This window comes from Mycothermus thermophilus (assembly GCF_041956435.1).
Source record: "Mycothermus thermophilus strain CBS 625.91 unplaced genomic scaffold VTJ04scaffold_8, whole genome shotgun sequence".
In the NCBI taxonomy this organism is placed as follows: Eukaryota; Fungi; Ascomycota; class Sordariomycetes; order Sordariales; family Chaetomiaceae; genus Mycothermus; species Mycothermus thermophilus.
In genome coordinates, this window is record NW_027191434.1 from 565,019 (window position 1) to 590,767 (window position 25,749).

The following is a 25,749-nucleotide window of genomic DNA, read 5'->3' on the forward strand; positions in this document are numbered from 1 at the left end:
AAGGAAAGAGAATAAAGAAAAAAATAAGCATGTATTTACCTTCACCAGCCGTTCCATCTTCGTCATCGCCACATCGCCGCCGCCGTCGCGACGTTCCCCAAGTTATATGATAGAAGCCGAGCTCCGGTCCTCCGAGACGAAAAGCACAGGCTGGAGGAGAACCTGTCGTGCTTCGCGTCTGTCTGCCGGGGTTCTCAATGCAAGACCAAAAGAATCACCATCATCGAGCTGCCCAGCCTCATGGACGCTACCATCCAAGCCTCCGCCCTTGATGCCCTCGACGCTCATGGCCTCGCCGGGGATGACTTGGCCCTGGAGAAGGCTCTATGGCTCCATGCCACACTCAAGGACTTCTCCAGTGACCTTCGTGCCGCCTGCGGAAGGTATTTCCTCTCCGATCCCCGACATGCGTCAAACCAGACCTCACGGGTGTCCTCCAGCTTCCAGGCACTGGCGCTCGGTCTGCAGAACACCCGCGACAAATGTGTCACGTACTTGGAATCAAATGTTAGGAGGTCTGCTGCCTTCGGTGAAGGCATCCAGATCGGGGACCTCGACAAGATCCTCACAGTCATCATGGCGACGGGGATTCGGTACACCGCCGAGGTACCCTCACGATATTCCCCCTTGCAAACGGCCAGCGGAGGTGGCACGCTTGAAAGAGTAGACCGCGGCGACGAACAACCCTTGGCAGACACCCCCTCCCCCTCTTAGCGTCCGAATCCTTTATTCTGTCATTGAAGAGACAGAAGATAAAAGAGAGGATGGAAGAGAGGATAACAAAGGATAGAAGATAGGAGATAAGATAGAAGTATAGTACAAAAGAAAGTAAAATAAACAAGAAATGAAAATAAAAAAAGAAAGAATATTAAGGAAGGAAAAGGAAAAGATATACTGCGCTAGTCGAGAAGAAGCTAGCTGTATGGGTGTCTAGCTGGGTCAACAAGTGCTTGAGCATGTAAGTTTTGAGGTCTTGTCGTTGAGCTCGATACTTAGCTGAGAGAATTTCGGTCTGACAGTTTTGGTGCGTACTCCGTCGTTTAACCGTTGCCCAAGTCCTCCTTTTTGTCTTCCGGTTGTATGTGCATGTACCTTACACATATACATATACACAACCCGTCCCCCCGCGTTCACACCTAGAAAATGTTGACATGATTCTAAGTACAGCACCCGGGGGTAAGAGACAGAGCCAAGATACCGAAAATTAATAGACTTGTTACTGTGTTGTGGTTGTTGCAATTCTGTCTTGACTGTTGTATCTTGTGACTTGTCTCCCTAGGTTTGGTCATTGCGCTTCGTCAAGCTTCTTCCATCCCCATCAGGGCTGAGTTCGAAGACAAGATATGTCATTCCCATCCTCTCTTTCATCTCCATGCCAGCATCACTACGATAGAGCACATGCACACAGGTCAAGTCACTTAGCAGAAACCGTCATCGTAGGGTAACAAATCCATTGCAATGCAAGCGCCCCGACTATAAGATACAAACGAAAAACAGTGCGCAGATGTACGCCGATTCCGTTGGTCCCCGACCGAAACCACTCACACCCACCTCCTGCGACGATGAATACATCATCAACTCATCCTTTTTTCTCCCATCATTCTCACCCCCCAAACTCACAAACAACCCACTTAGTTCTTGGCACTCTTGGCCATGGTGTTGAGCGCGCTGCCGTTCTTGAACCACTCAATCTGGCCCTCGTTGAAGGTGTGGCTGAGCTTGATCTCGTAGCTCGGGCTGCCATCGGCCGGGTGGACGCGCATGGTGATGGGCTTGCCAGGGGCGAGCTCGGTGCAGAGGATGTCGACCTTGTCATCGGGCTGGATGCGGTCGTAGTCGGCCGGGTCCGAGAAGGTCAGGGGCAGCATACCCTGCTTCTTGAGGTTGGTCTCGTGGATGCGGGCGAAGGAGCGGGTGATGATGGCCAGACCGCCCAGGTGGCGGGGCTCGAGGGCGGCGTGCTCGCGGGACGAGCCCTCGCCGTAGTTCCAGTCGCCAATGACGACCCACTTGATGCCCTTGGCCTTGTAGTCGCGGGCAACGGCCGGGACGGCGTCCCAAGCGCCGGTGGTCTGGTTCTTGACCTTGTTGGCCTCGCCGTTGGCGGCGTTGATGGCGCCGATGAGCATGTTGTTGGAGATGTTGTCAAGGTGGCCACGGTACTTGAGCCACGGGCCGGCCATGGAGATGTGGTCGGTGGCTAGGGGAGGGGGTTAGCTGTCAAGTATTTCGAAGGTCATGAAGACGACATGAACGGTGACTTACTGGTCTTGCCCTGAGCCTTGATCAGGATGGGGAGGTCGGTGGCGTCCTTGCCGTCCCAAGGCTGGAAGGGCGAGAGCAGCTGGAGACGGTCCGAGGTAGGGGAGACCTGGACGGTGACCGAGGCACGGTCCTTGGGAGGAGCCTGGTAGGTGTTGCGGCCGGGGTCGAAGCCGGTCGAGGGAAGGGCATCACCGCTCGGAGGAGTGAGCAGGAACTCATTGCCGTCCTTGTCCTTCAGCTTGTCCTTGAGGGGGTTGAAGTGCAGGTTGCCGGCGATGGTCAAAGCGACGACGAGGTCGGGGGAAGTGACGAAGGCATGGGTGGCAGGGTTACCGTCGTTACGGCCGGTAAAGTTACGGTTGTACGACGAAACGATCGAGTTGGCCTCGCCCTTCTTAACATCGCTCCTGGAAAAAAGAAAAAAAATCATAAGTCAGCCAAAAAAAAATCGCAAAAAATCACAACAAGCTTCAAATCGTAGGAATTGCGCAATTCCTACCGTTTCCATTGGCCGATACACGGACCACACGCGTTGGCCAAAACAACGCCGCCGAACTCCTCAAACGTCTTGAGTTGACCGTCGCGCTCAATGGTGGCGCGGACTTGCTCGGAACCGGGGGTGACAAGGAAGGCGCTCTTGGCCTTGAGGCCGTGGTTGAGGGCGTCACGGGCAATCGCAGCGGCACGGGACATGTCCTCGTACGAAGAGTTGGTGCAAGAACCGATGAGACCGACCTTGAGCTCCTCGGGCCAGCCGTTGGCCTTGACGGCCTCGGAGAACTTGGAGATCGGGGTGGCGAGATCCGGAGTGAACGGGCCGTTGATGTGGGGCTCGAGCTCCGACAGGTTGATCTCAATCACCTGGTCGTACTCGGCGCCCTCATCGGCGCGGAGCTCCTTGGCATAGGCGCGGGCGAAGTCGCCGATCTCCTTGCGCTTGGTCGAGACGAGGTAGTCGTAGACGCGGTCGTTGAAGGGGAACAGCGAGGTGGTAGCGCCGATCTCAGCACCCATGTTGCAGACAGTGGCCATGCCAGTGGCAGAGATGCTGTCGACACCAGGACCTGGACGGATGTCAGAAAAAGGGGTCAAAAAGTCGACATGGGCAACAGCCAAAACCAAGACACATGTTCAACCAGAAAGCCATTTGTGACACGAGGACAACTCAAAAGAACAAGGAAAACATGAATCGGGCATTTGGAAGAGAAAAAAAAATGATGGGCAGAAGGGGGGTGGATGAAAGTAAACAAACTGAAAAAGGAAAAATGACAAAAAGGGAAAAATGCCAAAATAGGAAATATGGCAACCCAGGAAGACGGGAAGGTGCGACAATCGAGTCCGAAAAATGCCGCGTGGGAAAGAAAGTAAAGGAAGGAACAAAAGAAAACTACATGGCAGAGAAAAATGACAATTGGGAAAGAAAGAAAAAAGGAAATCGGGCAAGAAAAGGAAAACATGTCAAAAAGGGGTAAAATCAAAACAATTGACGTCATGCCAGACAAAACCGGTTTTGCAACGCAAAACAAATCCCACAGTGTGAACTTACCGAAGTACTCAACAATGGCGCCAGTGCCACCCTTGACAGTGAGGATGCCAGCGACCTTGAGAATGATGTCCTTGGGAGCGGTCCAGCCGGACAGCTGGCCAGTGAGCTTGACACCAATCATCTTGGGGGCCTTCAGCTCCCAGGGGAGGTTGGCCATGACGTCGACGGCGTCGGCTATGATCCCGTCAGCAATGTTGCGCCCTTCCAATCTGTGCTCTGGAGCTTCCACATACCGCCACCGACACCAATGGCAACCATCGAGAGACCACCGGCATTGGGAGTGTGCGAGTCTGTCGCAAGAGTCAGCTCAAATCCTCAAATCACCATCAATCTGGGGCTCCACGAACCAGTGCCGATCAGGAGACCGCCAGGGAAAGCATAGTTCTCGAGGATGATCTGGTGGATAATGCCCGAGCCCGGCTTCCAGAAACCAATGTTGTACTTGGCGCAGACGGAGGACAGGAAGTCGTAGACCTCCTTGTTGACGTCGCAAGCAGCAGCCAGATCCTTCTCACCACCCACCTCGGCAGCGATCAGATGGTCGCAGTGGACGGTGGTGGGGTTAGCGACGGACGGCATGCCGGCGCTCATGAACTGCAGCAGGGCCATCTGAGCGGTGGCATCCTGGCAGGCGACGCGGTCAGGGCGCAGCTTGAGGTACGAGACGCCGCGCTCAATGTCCTGGTTGTGGGGGTCGTCCAGGTGCGAGTAGAGGACCTTCTCGGCGAAGGTCAGCGGGCGGTTGAGCCGCGACCGCACAATCGCCAGGTTCTCCGACATCTTCTTGTAGTTGATGAAGTTGCCCTCCTCCCAGTTGTTTTGCCGGACCTACACCATTGTGCGTGTCTCGCCGTCAGCCAAGCTGTTCCGTTATCTCATGCGGGGTCGATCGCCAGCTTCCGCGCGGGGCAAATCCGCCAGCAGCTCGCCCACAAACAACATCAATTCCAACACACCTTCTTGTCCAGGGGAGAATCGGTCACGGTCGCCATGCGCCGGAGGCCCAGACCGGCGCAGCCGAGGGCGCGGCTCCGGGCGACGCCCAGGAGCTGACGGGAGGCGAGCATGGTGGTGTAGGACGCTGCGGACAACAATGCCGCCGACTAGACAGAGTCAATTGAGTGGAGAGGGGGACAGCGCAAACACCCAGAGGACCTCGCGACGACGACGACGACGAGGACTCGAACGAAGGCGGGCTGTTGAAAGTCGAAGAAGAAAAGAGAGAAAGAAAAAACGGTGGAGAGAATCCGAGATCTCAAGAGAAAAAGAACCCAAGGCGGGATTTTACCACACAGTGGCAACGAGAGCGAGAGTCCGGGACCCGTGCTGCGGCGGCGAGCTTTCTGGCACCGTGATAGCCGAGAAAGTACCTCGCCCGAATGGAGAACTGGGTGCATCAACCAATCACGCTTGCGTCGATTATGGCTGGCAGCATGTGGGGGACGGGATGGGGGAGCATCCAAGCTGCCGCAGCACCCGACCATGACATCGCTGGCCCGGCCTGAACAGGGCTAGACTGTTTCACACGCTTCCTTTCGAACGCGGGACTTCCGATCAAAGCCGCATCTTTGCAGCACTCCCTGGTTGCTGCAGAGCTGCCCTGCTTTCATGACAGGTATACGAGACCCAAATCCGCAAGTCCGTCGAATCTCGAGGCATACCCGAATATACACAGTACAGTCATAGTTTGGATAGGTCCATATCTGGCCATGTTGTGGTCTTGACTGTGTCTCGTCTAAGAGGTTTCTACGGCGTACTCTGGGCACTAACAGGGGTCTCACGGAAGGACATGATCTCACGAATAGCCGAGGCAGCATGGCTTGAATCCTCATGATTTCACTGTTTCTTCGGCCAAGGTTGAGGGGTAGGTGAAGTAGCGCCGTGATATTCGGGTTTGTTAGGGATCGAGAACTCCTGAAGCCACTCAATGGCACGAAGTCGAGTTGGGCTTTGAAGCCGTTGACATCTTCGAGCTAGAGAAGCTAAAAAACTTTAAGCTGACCTAGCCACTCACGGCCACAGCTGAGAGACCATGCTCTTAGAATTGGCCTGCCCCTCATTGGCGCCCCTCATCTCCACTGCCCTTGTGGATTGCAGTTTTCAACGTCGAGGTTCGCGGCATTTGGAGCCTGTCGGTGGCCGAGGTGTGCGTGTCAAGGATGCCGTCTGCCCTGAAATCCAGGATGTGCTGTGCCCTGTTTTGTGGCGATCTGTAGTTTGGCCAACCTGCCGGAAGCGTTCTCCGTGCTGCCACCCGCAACCGCCCGCAACACGAGCCGCAGGGCTGAAAGTGTGACGCAAGCGAATGTCTAACATCAACATTCAAGCTGGCACCACCACGGCCCGATGAAGAAATCCCCAATGTCGCCAATGCCGCCAACCTCGCGGACCATGTCTCGTCAAACCCATGGACCATTCGGCATTGACAGCGAGCATTAATTTGCAGCGCCGGACACAAGGAAGAGGAAATTTCTGCTGGCCTGGAGACCGTTTAAGTGGATCCCGGAGCCCCGTCTCGGCGCCTTGCCGCTCGGCTGAAGCTGGAGTTCCGAGGGCGATACGCGCCGTAGCTCCGGTGTGCTCCGGGGCGTCGGTGACCGGCCGGATCTCGACAGCGAAAATCGGAGGAGGTCCGGATCGGCGTGAAGAATGTGGGCGTGCAAGTTGGAGCTGAATTGAAGAGCGTTGGAGGTTGGGGAAGTTATGGTGGTTGTTGGTCGCTGATAAGCTCTGGCAGGAGCAGCCTTCACATGCCAAGGTCCGGCCAGGTGCAAGCCCCACAACGTCACGGCTGCTGCCGCTTGGCGCGTGGCCTTGGCAAGCTGAGAAAATCTGGGACCCACAACTCAAAGTGCACGTCTCACCACTTGCCGAAAACATCCATCTCGAGTCAACCTCAACAACACCTCGAACCTCTCAGCCAACATGGGCATCTTTGCTAAGAGGACCAAGACAAAAACACGGAGGCGACTGCGGTGAGTGTACATCCCCTCCGAGACATGTCCGAACGAACGGCAACTGACCTTTGTCCAGGGACCTCGACCAGATCGCAGCCGACCTGAAGTCTCCCAAGCACCTCCAACAATGGAAGGACACCAAGGCTGCTGAGGATCTGCCCGGGCTCGGCCGGCACTATTGCATCGAATGCGCCAAGTGGTTCGAGACGGAGAGCAGTCTCGTCATTCATCGCAAGGGCAATCCGCACAAGAGGAGGTGAGTTCACGAGATTGGTGAGAAAGTCACCTAGACGATGCTGACTCCCTGTCCAGACTCAAGCAGCTCCGCGAGGGCGCCTACACACACGAGGAGGCTATGGCAGCTATCGGCTACAGGATTGACAACGGTCCTCAGAAGACCAAAACTCAAGATGTCGAGATGTCATGAGATTGAGGAGGGATGAGGATTGTCTCATAGAACAGGCGTTGGGCGGCAAGGCGTTTATTTGGGAACAGGAAAATACCAGATTTCCGGGACTCTAAAAATTCGACAAGAACTTTCTCTTGCAGTTCCCGTTTCTTAAGGGAACATTGTTCTTCACCTCACCTCACCTTTGATTCTCTCATGTGCCGTCTTACAACTTCTCTCGTCCTCCCCTCCATTTTTTTTCCTTGCGCAGAGCGCCCCGCGGCCCCGACACCTGACCCTTGTCGGGCCCACTTTTCCCGCCACACCCTTGTCAACCTCGAAATTGTTAGCGACTCGTTGCACCTCCATCCCATCACGACGACCCAACAACGACGCGACATGACCGCTCGATGGTCATATCAGCCTGGCTCCCGCGCATCAAGAACCTGACACGTCCAGTCATGGGTTCCACGGCGTATGCCGCCTACAAGAATGGCGCCGCCTCCATCGCCCACACCATAACCACCATGGGTCGGTGGTCCATCCTCGACAAGCAGCTCCCGCCCGTCGACACCATCAAGCACATCCACGTCTACGACTTTGATAATACCCGTAAGGAGAAGACATTTAGTTTTCTTGACTCCTACCGTTACTGACCTCTGGTTCTCCGTCTAGTCTTCAAAACTCCCCTCCCGAATCCCAAGCTCTGGAACAACGCGACGATCGGAACCCTCTCGAACCCCGACTACTTTGTCAACGGCGGATGGTGGCACGACTCCCGCATCCTCGCCGCCACTGGCGAGGGCATCGACAAGGAGGAACCGCGCGCATGGGACGGCTGGTGGAATGAAAAGATTGTCGAGCTGATACATCTCAGCAACAAGCAAAAAGATGCACTTTGCGTTCTCCTCACCGGCCGCTCCGAGTCGGGTTTCAGCGATCTCATCAAGCGCATGGTCACCAGCAAAGGCCTCACCTTCGACATGATCTGCCTGAAACCCGCTGTCGGCCCAAATAACGAGACCTTCGCGAACACCATGGAATTCAAGCAGATCTTCCTCAAGGCTTTGATGGAGACGTACCGCCATTCTGAAGAGATCCGCATCTACGAAGACAGGATAAAGCACGTCAAAGGCTTCCGAGACTTCCTAGGCGACTACAATGCCGAGAAAATTAACAGCGTCGGAGGCTCCAACACGCGCGGCCCGATCAAGGGCGAGGTCATTCAGGTCCTCGACATGGCCACCTACCTCGACCCCGTCGTCGAAATCGCCGAAGTGCAAAAGCTCATCCTCGACCATAACGCTTCCCTACACAAGAAGCGCCGCGGCGTCCGAAACGAGCGCCTCGCCATCAAAAAGACCGTCTTCTACACCGGCTACATGATCAAGGACGCCGACTCGCAGCGCCTCCTCACGCTCGCGCAGACCCCGCCAAACCTTGCCGAAGGCGAGGTCAAGTTCCATGCTAACAACATCATGATATGTCCCCGCCCGGCGTCCCCAACCATCCTCGAAAAGATCGGCGGCCTCGGCAGCAAAATGACCTGGGAAGTCGACGGCACAGCCTGTTACGACGGCAACCTCTGGGCAGCGCGCCTGAAACCCGTCCCCGACAACGCCGTCATCCACACTAGCGACCCAGTCCCGCTGGTCGTGCTGGCCCTGCGCAAAGGCGCGCGCCACTTTGACGCGCAAAAGATCCAGACCTGGCAGCCTGTCCCTCCCGAAAAAGCGTTCCGTTTCGAAACGACCGTCGGCGAGAAGATCATCCTGCGCATCGAACCCGAGGGCGAGTCCCATCAGAACGAGCACGCCTCCCGCGCCATTCCACATAAGCGCAAGCATACCGCTCACCAGGACGACTTCCGCTCCAGACCGACCGGCCCGACGACGCAACAGCATCGGCACTTCCACACCCAAGCCTCACCAAATCGCGGCGGCGGGACTGCAGGCACAGGGAGGGGTGGGTACCGCACAGGAAGTGGAAACGGTGTCGCCGGCCCCGGGGGCTCTGCTGGTGGCGGCGGTGGGAACCGCTCCTTCAGCAAATCTTCTCGCGGCGGGCCAGCGGGCGGGATATCCAAACCGCGCGGCGGCGGCGGCGGTGGGAGGGGCGGACACCACCATCATCACCACTACTACAAATCGCTTGATGATGTCGGTGGGAAGGATACCCAGGGCGGGTTTGCGGGGATGTATGAGGACGAACAACCATCATCATCGTCGCAGCAAAGGAGTGGGAATAATGGAGGGCTGCCGCTCAACGTGCCCACAGGTCCGAGCAATCCGGCCAATCCGGGGTATTATCCTGGGTATTCACCACAGCAGTTTGGGAGATCGGGACAGGGCCCGGGGCCGGGTGGTGCTGGCTCCGGGGTGGAGTTGAATCAGTACTATTGACAGGCCTGAGCCAACCAGCAATCCTCGCTTTGGGATTGTCGGCAAAGAGTGGGCTGACTTTACGTTTGTTTTGAGCTGCCCGGCGTCAGGTGGCTTGCCTCCCGGCGATGATACGTTTTTTGTTTTTGTGTTCTTGACGATATATATACCTGTAGGTACAGCACATCTACCCGCTGGCCTCTGGGAATGGGTCAGGTCAGGTTGAGGTTGATGAGCACGGTTTGTCTTTAGTATCTGGGTTGGGATTTGCGGCATGGATGTAGCATTAGCATACCCCTAGGGTCAGAATCATGTAAAGAATGTTCTTTTTCTTTTAAATGTGTTTTTCTCTCTTGATCTCCCCTCCGTTGTATATGGAGGCTGTTGGATGTTCCAACCCCGACTGGGCCGTCCAAACTACCATCGCCCGCCCGTCTCAACAATGTTTTCCATGGCACGAGATCCCTTGGATCCCAATAACCGCGGCAGATGACCAACCATGCTATCACCACCTAAAGAGCAGGACGAACGGGATTCAGCCTCTCCGGATGTAAGTGGTAATCGACCACATTGACCACCAACCTGCCGTTCCTTGAACCTCGTTTAATCGCTCGATTGGTAAAAGGGGGCAGCTTCCCATCACCCTCACCCACGACGTAGTGTAATGGCGCAAGTGGAACAAAACCCACATAGCCCTCCAAAAATGAAGACGCGGCAAAAACATACAACACCCGGCATTCGCTGGTCGTCACCGACCCAACTACTACTCGGGCCCTCACCAGCTTAACTAGGGGAGAGCGGACGGGATCCCGTGCTTTCTGGTGGGTATGGTCGTATGTGCTCGAAATTGCCGTCAGAGCCGGTTATAAAGCCCTCTGCGCCAGGGTTCGGTGCATTCGCAACTCCCTCTCCTGTTTGACTGACATCATCCGTCAACTCGTCAAGACCATCGACCGAGCCATTCGCGTCTCCCTCTCCATCCCGGACGCCAGCATCCACCAAGTAGACCTTATCCAAAAAGTCATTAATATCCTCAAACCGCTCCGCACTCTCCGGGCCACTGCCCTCCACCGCACCACCCGCGGAAACGGAGGTGATAATCTCCCTCAAATCCTCCTCATGCGTCTTCTTCCACCGCTTATACCACCTATGACTCGCCGGCCTGCGTCCCCTGCGCGCGAGCAGCGCGTTGGCGGCGTTCTCGATGCGTTTCTTGCCCGGGAACGGCCCCGTGGCGGCCAGATGCCGGATACCCCCGCGGGCGGTTCCACAAACCACTCCGTCAGCGCCATCCCGAAACACTCCCATCCAACCAAACCCATGCGAGGAAGTCTTGCTATCACAGCATTCATGAAACCCGATGCAGGATAACAACAGTGTTACAAACATTGACAGTCTGGAGGACAACAACCCCTTGATCGTATCTCAATGTCCGACGATCAGTTGTGTCCCAACCACTCTCCTCGTCAAACTCACTCAGCCCAGGCCTGGGAAATCCAACGTCAATGATCCATTAGGTACACTTTTACCATGCTACCAGAATACGTACAAAATGATAACACCCAACCAACCAACCAACCAAATCTCCAATACGGCACCCAAAACTCGAGTTCAAAAACCAAGCACCTACCCGATTTCCCGTCTAACATACTCATGTCCCTACCCAGGTTTGACGTGTAAGGTTGCATGGGCAATGTGTAACAAGACCATTAACTATAATACCGACGCACCATTTTCCAACAACCCAAAACCTGCGCGGCTTCATTTTGTAATGATAACGGAGAACCCATCGACCCAGGCGCCGCAGCTGCCTGTGACACCGCAGATGTTGTACCCTCGCGGGGGTATCAGAGTATGCCTGGACGGAGAGGACGAGGTTAGCGGGAGTACACAAGAGCAAGAACTGCCGATCGGATGCGACGTAGGAGGAGGAGGAGGAGGACGAAACGTACGGATCACCGCCGTGGGCATTGCCATACAGGGGCGATTTCCTGCCCAGGCTGGTCAGGACCTGGATGGCGTCGATCCAGAACCCCGAGCGGACGAAGAATCCTGTTACGTACTCGCCGCGTCGGATATCTGGGACACAAAGGTCAGCAAATAGTACTCCCAACCCCTGGATACGGTCCCAACCTACCGAGCTCAAACACATCTCCTCCCGGCTTCCCGCCCTTTTTCCCGAATAACTGCCGTGAATCGTCGTCGTAAACAAACTCGAGCCCGTCCACCGCAAAGCCATGGTAAATCACAATCTTGGACAACACCCGATCCTGCCTGAGCGAGCTCGTCAAGATAAACTCGCACGGCTGAGATCCCTCCATCTTCGAATGGCCCAACTTCATCCCCTTGAACGCCGTCTTGGGCAAGCCAGGCACAGCACTGGGGATCTTGACGCACGCCTCCTTGGACACTGCCTTGCCAAAGTCATCAATGTCCAAATGCCCGCCGGCAAATGACTTGACCGAAATGCGCAGTCTTCCCTTCCGCTTGGCTTCAGGCAGCTTGTTTCGCAACTCTTGCTCGTTCAGCGTCACCGCTCTCTGGACGGGACCGCCGTTCTGCGGGAGATACTCGATCCATGCGCGGCAGACATCGTCATTTTCGGCCAGGATCTCGACGTACGCGATTCCAGAGGCGGCAGTCGCGACGAGACAACCCTTATCCAGCGGCCACCCCTGAACGCTTGGGTCGGGGTTCGGGTTGGGATCGGAGGGCAGGCGAAAGCAGGGATGATTTCGGAAGTGAAGACAGTCGAGACGATGCCAGCCGCACTCGTCGTCCAGTAAGACCGGACCGCCTTTGGAACGAGTCCTGGTGGAATAGGCTTCCCTAGTCAGGAATGTCCTGTGAAGGCGGACGTAATCTCGAAGCATGATGCCGCTTTCGCGATGAGGAAGGCCAAGTAGGTGGCCTGTCTCGTGGAGATGTGCTCCGATGCCGATGTTGGCCGCCTCCCATGAGCTCCCCGCATCATTGCAGTCGTTGCAGACATGGTTTGTGTCGGTCGGCGTGCAGTCGGAAAACGCGGGCACAACCTCCTCAAAGCTGGCTGGGTAGCTCTGGAGGCAATGCGAACCGAATATGGCCAGGCTCAGATCCCCAACCTTTCCGCCTAGGGCGGCATGTCCCACCAGCGTCTTGGACTGAGTGTCCCAGTGCGCATCCAGGAGCAAAACTGACACGTACAGCTTTTGCCTTTTTTGCGGTTTAAAGTAGTCGCGTACTGCGTCGGCGGCGATGCCAAACAACCCCCCGGGGTTCGAGGCCTTCGGGTTTTGCTGAGCCAAATGGAGATCGCGGAGCTCGGCTACCGTCTTGTTGGTCCTGATGATATGAATCCGTGCCTCGGAGCGCTGGGTGCCGAGCTCTCGATCTCTAAGGTTTGCCGTCCCTGTCATCCATTCTTCCTCAAACCTGAATGTCCGCCGCCCGAGCTTGTTCCGATGCATTTGCTCCGCTGTAAAGGCCTGCCAAAGGTAGGCAGCCATCCGGAACTTCCGAATCGCCAGCTCCAGCCCATTACCTTCCCTCTCGATGCGTCTTGGTACGGCATCGTAGGTTCCAGGCGAGTCCTTGGCGAGCAGGATAGCGAGTTGCAAGGGCGGCGAGCCAGTGGGCGGGATCATGTGGATCGTCAGGTAGGATGAGTGAACTGGACCGGGACCGCCCGAGGCAAGTTTCGGGCTCCAAAAGTCGAACCGTAAGCGGTTGGCACCCGGCAGCAGATACACCAGGGCCTTGAAGCGAGAGTCGTAGGCCGGCCATGAGATGGGCGGGAAAGCGTCGTCGAGCCGGCTCACGGTGAGCGTGCCATCAATGGGCAGGTGAGAGGGCTCACCAATGGTGCCGTGGACGAGCAACACTTTTTGGTAAACCTGCTTCGCGTTAGTCATAACCTTTGAAGAGACACTCACAGCCACATACCCACGAGCCATCTGTCACGTTGGCTATCCTCGGGGAGAACATGGACAATGGCGGGTTGGACGCCTTTGCGCTAGGCGACGATCCCAAGCTGGCCACGCTCGCAACACTAAGCCGATTACCGGCTCCATTGGAAGGCGGTTGAGGGCGGAGTGTAGGAGGGGCCGCTGATGTTGGTGAAGGTTCTTTGGATGCCGGAGCTGTGTCGCATTGCGTATCGATGGATGGAGGGGTCATGGACCCGGTTGAAAGGGTCGTGGCATTGCTGGATTCGCTTGACGCATCCGTCGACCGGAAGCTCGCCTTCGAGCGGCGCCTCAGCTCCTTGAAGTTGAATAACGAAGGGGCCATAACGTATGTGCTGAGGCACCTTTCTGGCAGTCATACGACGAGAAGCAACAAACGAGAGGACACCGCGGATTCGTGGACGGAAGCCCCTCAGGGTTATAGACTTCGGGAAATGCTGCAGGTCTATGCGGTTGACCGTGTGGAACGAACGGCATCAAATTGTTGAACGGATGATGTGGGAACAATGGTGACACTGAGCCCCTGAAGTCCGTGTGGCGGGTTTGGTGGTGAATCGCCGAGTTATCCCTGACAAACGGGTGCGTTGTTGAGCGAGCGATGACGTATGAGTCGACGGGTTGACTTGGACGATTTTTCAGTTACATCCTGCCGCGCATGGCCAGTAATGAAAGTTGGCAGTTGAGAGATATGTGCCGTGTCGGGTGGAGTTCTGATAGGTATTGGCTCTCAGATGTTTCAAATGACGTTGACCTCCTGGTGCTGATCCATATGTGTCCCAGGGTTGAAGATGGGTTTGAGGATGCAAAGGCTTGCGACCGAGACCTAGCGAGTAATGGAAGCCCAAGACCAGCTGCAATCACCTCAATCAAGCACTCAGAAACCCGAGTCCATCTGCTTCCCCGTCCTATCGGTTTCTTTCCGCTGCCTTCCTTGCTTCAAGTTCGGACACAGCGCGTGGAAAGCGGCAGGCAGGAACTGGAATGCGAGATAGAACAAGGAAGCGGCTCGGGTCGGGCAAAACAGGGAATTCGAAGGTTGCAGGACCCCGGACAGAAGCAGATCGAGAGCGACACGCAGAAAGCCAGAGCTTGCAACGGAGCTCACCTTGTGCAACCTTCTGAGTTAAAAAAAGCAGATGAAAAAAAGGAAGAGCGATCTGGACCTCGTTCAAGTCGATGGGGCAATTGCCCTTGTAGGGATTGCTTTCTTATCAACGGGAGGCGCCTTCTGCTCCAACTTCAAGGAGCTCTCCACCGCAAAAACCCCATGAGAGAGCTAGGCCATGCTTTCCCCTCTTTGTCAGTACGAGGCTGAATACGGAGTTCGATGTCGTAAGAACCAAGTAGCAATGTGGATTGCGGGTATTGGACAACAATTTTGTTTGGTCCTTTGCACTTCGATTAGATCAGCTTCTTGCCATTGCTCCTGGCCTTCACCGAGCGGGATTCCTTCCCAGCTTCGATTCTCCCTCATTTTCAAGACAACGAGGCAAACGTTGCTATCGTTCAACGCCTCTCAACCTCATCATCAATCCACGACTCAGACACAACGTTACTCGACGCCCCGCACAACTCCTGTCCCATGCAAACCGATCTTGTGTTGTGGAGGTGATCACGTTTCGCCGTGAATACGAGCGGCCTCCCTATCCTCGACCTAAAGGAGCAACAGACGCCGAAGTTCGTCAACTACCTATGCACCTCGTTTCGTCTTGTTTCCACGTCCAAAGGGTCGGGTTTGAGGATTACTTTACCTGCCATAAGCTCCACCCCCCAGCAACGTTGTCATTGTCTGTCCATGTCAACAAGATGTCATCGTCTCCGGGTCGACCACCCGATGCCACCGCCAAAGCTCCAGGCCCGTTGCGACCTCCACGCCGTGGAGCCCCCTGGCCCTGGTTCGCTTATTTGCGACAAGCTCTGAACTCCCTGGGAACGCCGCCGCAGCCGGGACACAGAAGACTTTTTGGCTGTATCCGGAACTCCTGGAATGAGAGCAAAACACCCGATATGGCCAATGCAGACCATTTGCTGTTGGCTGGACCTGGAATTCTTCAACCATCGCCCCGGTGCCGTCATGTCCTCCCCCTCTAAAGTAAGCTTCCCCTGCATGAGGTGAGCTGCCTCGCATCTGCGCGTGAATGTCATGGTGGATCTCGATGTGCAGCCCAAGCCCAGAGACAAGCTGATGCAACCAACAAATTTGCCTGCCCAAACAAGGCCCCTTGTAGCCCTGGCAGCCTGGGCTAGCTGCCGCCATTCGCCCTGAGCCGCTGCAGCTGGAGCAAGACCAGCTAGGAGTGGCCAGTGCTCAGCCCGGCCAATCCCCAATCTGCCGGTTTCCACAGGAATGTGAATTTGCTCCTTGCTTTCCATCTTCTCTCCCAGCACTCCGGTTCTCCGGCAACCCAAACCCTCATCATCATTCTCTTTCCCGATGCACCGCCGGCTGTGCCCCGAATAGATTGCTGTTCTTTTTCATAACCGCTCTCAGACGCCAACAGCACCGCCTGACGAAACTCGGAACCACCTGCGACGTCTAACGGCAGTGTTCGGCGCCCTGGTGTCATTCTAGAAACCGACCAGTCACCTCCCTCGAAGATCCTGAACCTCGCCCACCTCGGCCGACTCCCCAACCCCTCTCCACCACCGCATGCCTGGACAATAAACCGCCAGAAAGATGATGTCGTCGCCGCTAAAAAAGCAGCCCGAGGCGGTGGCCGACCGGGTGCTCAAGAGGGCAGAAATCAGCAAAGTACGACTCCCACCGAGCCAGAAAAATGATGGCTGGCTGCCTCGGCAGGGATACTGACACCGCTTTGCAGGTTGCACGGAGACTACAGAACAGACTCGCCCTCGCCCAGTTCAAGACAAAACATAACCTCGTCAATGAGACTCTAGACACCATCGAGCCCAAGTTCGAGCAGGAGATGCGCCGTCGGCGTCTCCAAGATGGTGACCTCCTGTCCGACTCCTCATCGAGCGCCTCAGAGCTTCCATACCCATCAAGGGCACTGATGAGCTCGCCGCTCAAAGCCCCATTGTTTTCAGACGCTATCGGATCAAGCAATGGCAGCACCGGACATCGCAAGCGTAGCTACCTTGCCTCCTTCGACGACGCCTATTCGAGTCCGAGCAAGCGGTATCGCCAGTCCCCAACGGCCCACCGGTCCTTCTCGGCGCATCACCACCACTTCACCCAGTCATCACCGCTCAAGCCAAAGCGGCAGCAACATTTTACCACTTCCACTGGTCCCGACCTGTCCTTCTATGCCGGATCTACGAGACAGATGAACGACCTTCTCGGGCCGACCAACTTCGCTGCCCTCTCGGACGACGAAGACGAACTCCCGACGCACTCGTTCCATGTCACCAACAGCAACCACGTCCGTGTGTCCCCGCCGCGGACACCACCCATGCGTAGCCGTTCATTGGCCAAGAAGCCACGGGACACCGCGAAACCACAAACAACGACGACGACATCTACAACGAACGACATCCGGTCTGGCGAAGAGGGCGCCGACCTTTTGCTGTACCTGGCCGCCTCCCCATCCCCAGCCAATCTGACAAGGAGGATGGATCCGCCGTCAACCCCGCCGCCTAAGAGCAGCAAGTTTGCCCTACCGTCGTCGATGATGACGACCCCTGGCGGCGGGAACCCATTCCCCTCGACCCCAGGTCTTGGATTTGATTTTGCCGAGTTTTTGCATATGACACCCAGTCCGGCGCAGAAGCCGTGGAAGACGCCGAATCTGACGCTCGGGTCTAAGACGCCGCGGAGCGTCACGAGAAAGAGGCTTACTTTTGACGACTTACCCTCTTAATGACAATGCTGTTTTGTCGCTTGTTGGGAAGAGAACGAATATCACGCCACCCCCTTTGTCGCATACTGCTACCCTCAGACCACATCATGTCTCTTACCCGGTCTGTTGCTTGGGTAATGACCCCTTCAACAACACGCTGTCATTTTTGCTCTACGTCTGGAAGGAAGGAAGGAAGGAAGAAGCAACGGCGTTCTGGGTCTTGGGAGTGCGAATTGTTTACCTTTTTGCTTTTTTTCTTCGACCCCCTAACATAATCTCACCCAAACTACTTTAGCACATCCACACCCTGATACCCCTTGGAGTTTACACTTCACTACCTGCTGTGTGTACCTGGGGTCACTTCACCTTCATGTTCAGCAGCCAGAATAGTATACTTCATATGATATGATTATACCCCCATCTCCCTCCTTTCTCCTCCAAGGGAAACACACATCTCCCTTCGTCGGTGCTTGTTCAGCATAATTGCTCACGCATTTGGCTTTGATGTCAAACTGCGCCGGCGCTGGTTCGCTCCGACAGGAATGCGCCGAGTTGGATGGAATCACGAGCTGGCCGGGCCACGCACGCACCGAGTCTGCTCAATGCATCAACCAACCCAGGCAGCATTTGCGGCGGGGTCAAGAGAGGGGCAACCTGTTTTTGCCTTTCTGACAACCTTGGATTCCGTCAAGCGATTTGCGGGTGGTTGGGAGGCTGGAGCTTTGGCCGGGTGTCGCGAAACCGCAAAAAATGTCGGCGATCCAACCAATCAGACGCGGTTGGCCGGGAGGCTCCGCGCCACATTTCGCGGCCGAACGCGTCTCGGATGCTCGGAGGCGCGAATTTTCGGGTCATGTTCGCGTCGCGCCCCTGGTGGGCTGGACCAATCAGGCGGTTGGAAGTTAAAGTGGCGGGGCTGGGGTGGGATTGGGGTTTTGGATGGATGCAACCTGGGATGCAACTTGACGGGAGCTCGGAGCTGCGTACTACAGTAAAGCAGGAGGATGGATGATACAATGGGGAGCAAGGTTGTACAGAGGATACCGATTGGCGTTGGGGTTTGGAGGTCAGGTTGTCTCTTTGCTTGGTTGTACATATGTAATCGGCTGGGCATGCCGCACGGCGGCTGCTGGAGATGGGAATTGGACTGGATGTTGAGAGTCGTGAATAGTAATCATTTCCCCTCCGTCATGTTTTTCTCAAGTGCCCGGGAATGTCTGAAACGAGCTGCGGGGGAGAGCTTCCATGTGGTTGTCAGATGCTGGTGGCGAGGCTGAGGTGAGGGGCAAGCCGCCGTGTAAGTGAACGGCGTTTGGCTTGTGCAGCCACCTGTTTGCATCTTGAGACCGAGCTCCCAAGCTTGGACCAACACTGTCTCCCATAGATGCGTACTCCAAAAATCGCTTATGCTTCCACATCGTCCCGAGATCGAAGCCGTATATTTTCACAAAACTCAAGATTCATTTTTTTACGAGAGAGGATGCAGGAAACGTCTCAGAACCAGCTCAGACTTGTGTCCACAGTGGCGAACACGTGCCGACTTTCCATGAAAAAATAAATACTTGTAGAGGCGGTTAAAATAGTTTTGCACATAAATAATAGATGGACATGCAACCGTCTGAGAACATAACTTCTTTTTCTCGTCGTCATGATGCAGAGGTGGTTGTCTGTTTGTGTTCTTAAACAGGTTACGTCAATGCCGAGGCTGCCGACGACCTGAACGCAAGGCTTATCGATAACATCGAGCCGCTCAGGCGGAAACCAGCCGATAAGCAATTTCCAGGCGCCTTCTGGCGTTACCAAGAAATAGGCGTTGGGATAATTGCTGGCAGCGCAGTCAACGACAATTGAATGCCAGACATCCGGAGGCATTGTCGCTGTAAGAATCCACCATAGGTATTGTCGCCGAACCTCAACTGGACGATTGAGATGCCCTGACACCACAATAGCCCGTCAATTCGGACAATAGCTCGGGCATTCAGGGGCCCAGTTGCTGCAACATCGGCGCGTGCCTTCCTTCGCCCTCCCAACCTCAAGCCATCCCAACTCCTCCGAACCCAAACCCTCGGTTCCAACTCCGGATCATCCGCTTCTCTGCTTTTCATATATGGTTTCGGCGTATCCTCAACAACTGTCCATTGATATCCCTTGTCCTCCAAATTAAACTCCAAACCCCCGTGCCCTCGGCGCGGCAGTCGACTTGATCGACACACAGACCCGAAACCGCATCCATCGCGCCTTAACTTCAACTGCCGATATTAAATTCTTCAACCCCATTTGCCATTCGCGAAACTCCCAAGATGTCAGCGAGGCCTGCGACGCCGGCGTCGCCTAAAAACTACAAGGTCAAGGCGCCCCAGCCGGGGACGCCAATGTACGGCTGTGGTGAGTTGGGCGCTTTTCCATGCCCTCTTACCCCGAACTGACCGTCGCAGAACACCTCCAGCGACTTTTCAACCAAGACCAAGCGACGACCAATACCTCGATCCAACACTACAAGGCGATCCTCAGCACCATCTTCAACAAGTCGCCCCTCATTGCCCAGACGGCCAAGACCCCCGACGGCCAGGCGGTTACCGAGCTCACCCCGACATACCTCTGCCTGCAGTGTCCCTCGACCTTGACCGAGGACGATCGGACCAAACATGGAGCTAAGAAGTCACACAGGTTCTGTATGTTGGACATGGGGGAAAATAGCCTAGCTAGAGCTGGTGACTGACCGGAGCAGACGTCGACTCGAGGTGTGGCACCCTCTACTGCCAAATGTGTGACGACATTGTCTATGACCCGACGTTCGAAGAGCTGCGCCTTAAGAAGCTCGGCACAGGTTCCTTTGCCAGTAAGCTTCAATGCACACCGTCAATGCCAGTCAAGTTCCAGTGCTAACGTTTGGCAAGGTCGGAAACGGAAAATAGATGAACTGTTCGAAGCCTCGGACCCCGTCCGGGAGAACCCAACCTTCCTCACCGCAAACACGACCACCGCCTCATGCAAGGCCAGCGGTCTTCGTGGCATCTATAATGCTGGCGCCACATGCTACCAAAACGTCGTCCTCCAAAGCTTCCTGCACAACCCCATCCTCCGTAACTTCTACCTCAGCGACGGTCACACCAGCGGCAGTTGTGAGGTTCCGCACTGCCTGAGCTGCGCCATGGACGACATGTTCCAGGACTTCTACGCCGTCGAAAACACGAACGGCTACACGGCAGCTAATATCCTGTCCGGTTTCTGGATCAGCGACAAGAAGGCTTTCGAAAACCTCGTCACCACCAAGGAGCAGGATGCCCACGAGTTCTTCCAGTTCCTGGCCGAGGAGCTGCATGAGCGCAACGGCGACGGGAAACGGCCGGAGAGCGGCACCGACCACAGCTGCGACTGTATCATTCATCGGACATACTACGGAAAGCTACTGAGCACAACGACGTGTCAGAACTGCGGCGGCGTTACGGACCAGAAGCAGAGTTTCTTGGATCTGAGCCTGCCGCTGGAGAATTTGTCGCAGAAGAAAGGCAAGAAAAACCCCACCCGCCCGAGTGGCTACCTCACCCTTCAGGAGTGCCTGGATGAGGAGTACATCAAGGGTGACAAGTGCGAGTACCGCTGCAACAACTGCAACTCGATGCAGCAAGCGCGTCGGCAGACTTCCATTTTGAAGCTGCCGAATGTATTGTCCATCCAGCTCAAGGTGTGTTCACTCCCTCCCATGCTCGAACCCAACAGACATGTGCTGACATGGACGGCGACAGCGCTTTGAGTACAAACAAGGCCGCAACGAGCGCGCCGTCAAGATTGAGACCCCCGTCCAGTTCCCCCTCGAGCTCAACATGCTCCCCTACACCAACCATGCCCGCACGCACGACGTGAGTTCAGAATACGAGCTCGCGCGCTCGTGCATCTACGATTTGCTGTGCGTGGTGGTGCATGTTGGAGACATTGACACGGGGCACTACGTTTCTTATTGTCGGGTTGGAGATCAGGTGAGCATTTATTTCTCTTACTCCGGCCGAGGTCGATGTCTCTGTACCATAATGCTGACTCCTGTGGGCAGTGGTTCGTCTTCAACGACCACAAGGTCGAGGTGGCGCAGATCTCGGACGTGCTCAACTCGCGGCCGTATCTGCTGTTTTATATCGTCAGGTCGCTTTCGTGAGCTGCCCTTCTACCCCGCGCGTTGGCTTAACAGGGGTCAGGCCGGATGAAAATGGCGCTGATGATGATGATTCCAAAGGAGAGGTGGGTACTGGGAGTAGGTCAGATGTGGGCTGGACGGAGTTTGGTGCACGGCGCCTGGCTGGACGGTGGTTTCGGGTGGGATTCTTGTTTCATTCTCTTCGTCGATTTGTTCTTCTGCGTTCGGTTCATGCCATAGACGCGGGTTTCGTTGGGTTCTTCCGTCTCCGGACTGGAGCGGGTGTATGTCTTGTGTGCGGTGGCTGGGAAGGAGGGAAACGATGTCTACTTGCCGATATCACCGTCTTGATGTACGGTGGTGAGGACGAGCACAGCGGAAGTCGATTGGAGTGGGGGCACTGTGGTATAGTGAATGTATATATACAACTGGGAGATGGGATAATGGGCTCAGGATGTGATGTCCTGCTGCTTGGGTACGTGATGTGTCTTGTGGCGTGGTGATGATAGCTTGATGTGTGCAGGTGCTGTTGTCGATGCTGTCCTTATCAAGGCGGTGGCCAGCTGCTGGTAAGATTTATGCCAAAGGTGCCTTTGATGACCTGACATGTCAGGTCGTGCACATCCATGAATTTACACGGTATGGACTAGACCCCTGGTCATTTGGCGGATGGCAATATATTACTGTCCCTAATCTCTCGAAACATCGTACATATTATAAATCGACGCGCTTGCTCTTAACATACTTATCCCTCATCTCCAGCCGATCTCTCAAACATTCCTTTTGCTTGACAGCGAGGCTTCTGATTCAGTTCGGCATCTCATTCCAACTTTGTCCAGATATTGTATTAAATGTACCTACCTTTAACCACAAATCTTACCTGATAATGCTCACCCCCTGGATAATAATATCGAGGACATGGCAGATAAACTCAACGACGATCTAGCTCCTTTATAAGGACAGAGTAGCGGCGTTCCGACATTGCGTATTCCGCCCAATATCTGCTTCGCCGGCACCGGCGAGGGGGTAGGGATCGCCAAGCTATATCGGAGGAGTTCCTTCTTCTTGCGCGAGCCCTTTTGGGCCGGGTCTTGAGCTGCCGCCCCGACCAGCGTCCCGGTGGTTTGTAGCAGTGGGGTTTCCATCACCGCCATACCCCCCACCTCTTCTCCTCGGCGGTGGAAAGTGTCTTGAAAAAAAAAAAATCCACGCTTGGCGGCAAGAGGGATTGGAGAACTCTGTCGAGCCCCGGGGTGAGCTCGATCTTTGCATCCTCGATATGTTTTTGGGCGCGGTCCTTTGTGGACCAGAACATATCAACAGTGTGGTTTTTGGTCCATTTCGGTGAGGTTTGGATAGGTTTCCAAACCAGATCGGTCAGGAGTGCCTGGGTGATTCGTACTCCTTTGAAACGGGGGTTGGAGATAAGGTGATCTTCCATGTCAGGGTTCATGCGGGCCATCGTGATGGACGACATCGCCCGACGCCTCACCACCGCTCCGCCTCAGACTCTTGAGCCTGCCTCTCTTGCGGCCTCCAACACAGCCTGTGCTTATGCCACTACCAGTGTAGCCACGAGGTTTCCAGCCCACGTTTCTCCATCACCACCATGTAGATACCTCATGTAGAGGTGACTTGAAAAGGCTGACTTTGGGTGAGAGTGGCCTCCACTTGTTCCGCGACATTGGCGGGCCTACCGTCAATACCGACAACGCCGAGGCGTCTCGCCAACAGCCTGGGTTCTCAACAAGAACGGAAGCCATTGCCAAGGAGGACGCCCAAATCCTCCCCGAAATCGCCAACAAGCAACTGATCTGCTTGGTGAGAGGGAGAGCGGACGCCTTCTCTGCGGCGGGTTCGCGCTGATCTTCGTCAAGGCGCACCAGCTGCCGTGGTATCCACATCCGTTTTGATTCACCCAGGGCGCGGAGAAGGAGAGGCAGTCGGGCTATATATAACCTTGGCGATCATCGCCGGGGCCTCGTTGGACAACCCTTTGGCGGTTCCCCCTTGGCAATACCCTCGGCAGCCGAGGGTCAAGGGGCCACGGGAGTGGGAGCGGCCCGTTCAGGGCGACCCGGAGGCACACCGACCATGGTAGGTGACTCGATAGCGGGGGTGGATCGCCAAGGGGAGGGGAGAGCTATCGAGCCGGAGGGAGCGATTCGGCTTTGACTTGACCTTGGATCTTCTTTACTGGGCTGCGTTTTTACACGGGATGTTTACTTTCGACCCATCTTCCTTGCCCTCAAGACACAACAAACTCCATGCAAACTTTTGTAGCTTGAATATTCTCTCTGGACATACTAAAAACTTCCTGTATAATGATATCATGATGATTATACTGTTGTAGACGTCGACAACAATAAATAGTAGACGAGCTGGTTGATGCATTCGTGGACACGATTCGACTTTGCTGCGTACTGTGATAGGATGGTTTAGATCTACGTTGATACAGACTTTAAGATGAGGATAGAGTGGTACCTCACCCTGCTATCAGGTCGCAGTTCAGATGACCATCGGTCGGAACGGCAGAGAGAACATCGCCGGATATGGGATGAAGGTCTCCTCACACACCTGGAGCAGAGGCGGGCAGAGACAGACGGGTTAAGGTAAAGAAGACGGGAAGAGATGCCCATGATGAACGTGGATGTCTACAAGATGGCCGATGCTTCTCAGAAACACTCGTACATGGGTATTCATCTGAACCTTGTGTCCTTTGAGCCAGAGGTTTAGGTTTAGGTTCGAGGTCGCTGCGGCAGAAGCAAGGTTTACTTTACATCACCGACCACTTCCCCTCCGTCTACTTTTGCATTTAATGACCAGCAATCTGAGTTAACTTTCCATCTTCCCTCATCCTCCTGCAACCGACCAGATCAACACACTCCATCTCACCCTTCATCAAGCGAACCCATCAAGCTCAACTTGCAACCATGACCGCACACTTCCTTCACCAGCTTTACGAATTCACGGCGCGGACCTTATTTTGGGTCTTCTTCTGTGCCATCCTTGTCGAGATGATCTCCAAGTTCTTGTCCTTGATGGGCTGGCACAGCCCGAACTATCCGACAGCCGACTCCAAGTCCCAGGATGGGCTCAACGCCCCGGAACAATTCCATCAAACCGCAAATAAGCTCGAGAAGGATGAGAATCTGCTGGCATACATGGACCGCGGACTCGCGCTGATGGACACCCTCTTCGACGAGCCCTGGAAGGTCACTCGGAACACGGCACTGGTCATCCATGCGATCATGACGGTAAGCACCCTGCTCTATCAGTCGCATGTTGCTGCATAGCAGACGCTTATATCCATCAGAACCATTTCCAGACCGACAACCGTCTCTTCATGGGCATCGATGCCATCCTGGTGCTCGCCAGGATCCTGACGGCTACCCATCTCGCCATCCCCTCTCGCGATCGCCCCAAGGTCGTTGCCATCTGGTACACCATGTGGAAGATGGGACGCTTCAACAAAGACTCGAGCATCGACGATGTCAAAGTGGCCCATGAGATCGCCAAGCTCTTCACTTCAGATAACCCGACAACCAACGACACCGTTCCTTCTACAGAGAAACCCCGCCTCCTTAAGGGAGAAGCAAAGTACAGTTTCGCTCTGGACATGTTGCGCATCGTCATCGAATCAGCCACGGACATGCATGATGAGATGGGAAATGAACTGGAGGTTTGGAAGGCAGCATGTGCCCTGACGACTCTGGAGATGGACCGCCATACTGGAGCCGAGGAGAAGACGGCTATCTTGGATACTGCAAACAAAGAGGCCGCGGAGCGGTTTGCGCGCTTCTTGTCGAGTCTGGAGGGGCATATTGAATGGCTGAGGCGCACGGAGGCTGACGTTCTGGGCTTGATTCGAGGTCTGGATCGTGTCAAGAAGCTGGGCCCCGAGGGACGCGTGAAGGAACACCTTGATGAGGGAGAGGTTAAGGACGGTGAGGCGGACAACGGCGGTGCAAGGGAGTAGGTGGCTGGGATTGAAGGAACACACGGACAGGATGGATGATGGACAGCCCATGTTGTACGGAGTATTCTAGGCACCCATTGATGTGAGTTGGTGTACACCTTGCGAGCTGCATCCTTAAAAGGCAGTATCCAGATTCTGGACCGCAAACGTGTCTGTCTGCGTTGCGCAAACATTGTTTACAAACCAGTCTCTGGAGGCAAACCTGCTCCTGGAGGCATCTGCCTCGTTACCAGGTAACAGCCCAGATTTTGGCCACATCACTTCCTTATTCTCACTCACAGGGCGGGTACGTCAGTAGGTCAATTTGACTTGCTTATGCAACCCATTGGGGGGAAATGATAAGTATAATTCTTCATG

The 25,749-nt window shown here is 55.2% G+C and overlaps 10 protein-coding genes across 10 annotated transcripts, besides 1 other annotated feature; 8 read left to right on the forward strand and 2 right to left on the reverse strand.

Annotated features, from left to right (window-relative positions):
* Positions 1–240: 240 nt before the first annotated feature.
* On the forward strand, positions 241–714 carry VTJ04DRAFT_10701 (uncharacterized protein; the record flags this gene model as incomplete). Its single annotated transcript, XM_069358470.1, has 2 exons — positions 241–383; positions 441–714. 2 exons carry the CDS (start codon positions 241–243, stop codon positions 712–714), a joined length of 417 nt encoding a protein of 138 aa, XP_069214030.1.
* Positions 715–1,631: 917 nt separating this feature from the next.
* Positions 1,632–4,878, reverse strand: VTJ04DRAFT_10702 (uncharacterized protein; the record flags this gene model as incomplete). Its single annotated transcript, XM_069358471.1, has 7 exons — positions 1,632–2,200; positions 2,266–2,672; positions 2,765–3,329; positions 3,812–3,985; positions 4,045–4,101; positions 4,159–4,639; positions 4,768–4,878. The coding sequence occupies 7 exons, from the start codon at positions 4,876–4,878 to the stop codon at positions 1,632–1,634; spliced, it is 2,364 nt and encodes a 787-aa protein (XP_069214031.1).
* Positions 4,879–6,736: 1,858 nt separating this feature from the next.
* VTJ04DRAFT_10703 (uncharacterized protein) lies at positions 6,737–7,195 on the forward strand (the record flags this gene model as incomplete). The annotated part of the gene is made up of 3 exons (XM_069358472.1): positions 6,737–6,786; positions 6,845–7,024; positions 7,081–7,195. 3 exons carry the CDS (start codon positions 6,737–6,739, stop codon positions 7,193–7,195), a joined length of 345 nt encoding a protein of 114 aa, XP_069214032.1.
* Positions 7,196–7,617: 422 nt separating this feature from the next.
* VTJ04DRAFT_10704 (uncharacterized protein) lies at positions 7,618–9,558 on the forward strand (the record flags this gene model as incomplete). Its single annotated transcript, XM_069358473.1, has 2 exons — positions 7,618–7,768; positions 7,832–9,558. 2 exons carry the CDS (start codon positions 7,618–7,620, stop codon positions 9,556–9,558), a joined length of 1,878 nt encoding a protein of 625 aa, XP_069214033.1.
* Positions 9,559–10,320: 762 nt separating this feature from the next.
* Positions 10,321–10,926: a sequence feature (Protein overlapping with rRNA (VTJ04DRAFT_10705, KAL2115042.1) was converted to a misc_feature.).
* A 372-nt stretch (positions 10,927–11,298) lies between these two features.
* VTJ04DRAFT_10706 (uncharacterized protein) lies at positions 11,299–13,809 on the reverse strand (the record flags this gene model as incomplete). Its single annotated transcript, XM_069358474.1, has 4 exons — positions 11,299–11,395; positions 11,490–11,616; positions 11,675–13,412; positions 13,462–13,809. 4 exons carry the CDS (start codon positions 13,807–13,809, stop codon positions 11,299–11,301), a joined length of 2,310 nt encoding a protein of 769 aa, XP_069214034.1.
* Positions 13,810–14,139: 330 nt separating this feature from the next.
* VTJ04DRAFT_10707 (uncharacterized protein) lies at positions 14,140–15,405 on the forward strand (the record flags this gene model as incomplete). Its single annotated transcript, XM_069358475.1, has 2 exons — positions 14,140–14,592; positions 15,340–15,405. 2 exons carry the CDS (start codon positions 14,140–14,142, stop codon positions 15,403–15,405), a joined length of 519 nt encoding a protein of 172 aa, XP_069214035.1.
* A 756-nt stretch (positions 15,406–16,161) lies between these two features.
* VTJ04DRAFT_10708 (uncharacterized protein) lies at positions 16,162–17,305 on the forward strand (the record flags this gene model as incomplete). Its single annotated transcript, XM_069358476.1, has 2 exons — positions 16,162–16,236; positions 16,307–17,305. The coding sequence occupies 2 exons, from the start codon at positions 16,162–16,164 to the stop codon at positions 17,303–17,305; spliced, it is 1,074 nt and encodes a 357-aa protein (XP_069214036.1).
* A 2,279-nt stretch (positions 17,306–19,584) lies between these two features.
* Positions 19,585–21,434, forward strand: VTJ04DRAFT_10709 (uncharacterized protein; the record flags this gene model as incomplete). The annotated part of the gene is made up of 6 exons (XM_069358477.1): positions 19,585–19,669; positions 19,720–19,956; positions 20,013–20,123; positions 20,182–20,969; positions 21,031–21,261; positions 21,333–21,434. 6 exons carry the CDS (start codon positions 19,585–19,587, stop codon positions 21,432–21,434), a joined length of 1,554 nt encoding a protein of 517 aa, XP_069214037.1.
* Positions 21,435–22,852: 1,418 nt separating this feature from the next.
* VTJ04DRAFT_10710 (uncharacterized protein) lies at positions 22,853–23,279 on the forward strand (the record flags this gene model as incomplete). Its single annotated transcript, XM_069358479.1, has 2 exons — positions 22,853–22,981; positions 23,073–23,279. The coding sequence occupies 2 exons, from the start codon at positions 22,853–22,855 to the stop codon at positions 23,277–23,279; spliced, it is 336 nt and encodes a 111-aa protein (XP_069214038.1).
* Positions 23,280–24,346: 1,067 nt separating this feature from the next.
* On the forward strand, positions 24,347–25,392 carry VTJ04DRAFT_10711 (uncharacterized protein; the record flags this gene model as incomplete). The annotated part of the gene is made up of 2 exons (XM_069358480.1): positions 24,347–24,670; positions 24,730–25,392. 2 exons carry the CDS (start codon positions 24,347–24,349, stop codon positions 25,390–25,392), a joined length of 987 nt encoding a protein of 328 aa, XP_069214039.1.
* Between the last annotated feature and the right edge of the window lie 357 nt (positions 25,393–25,749).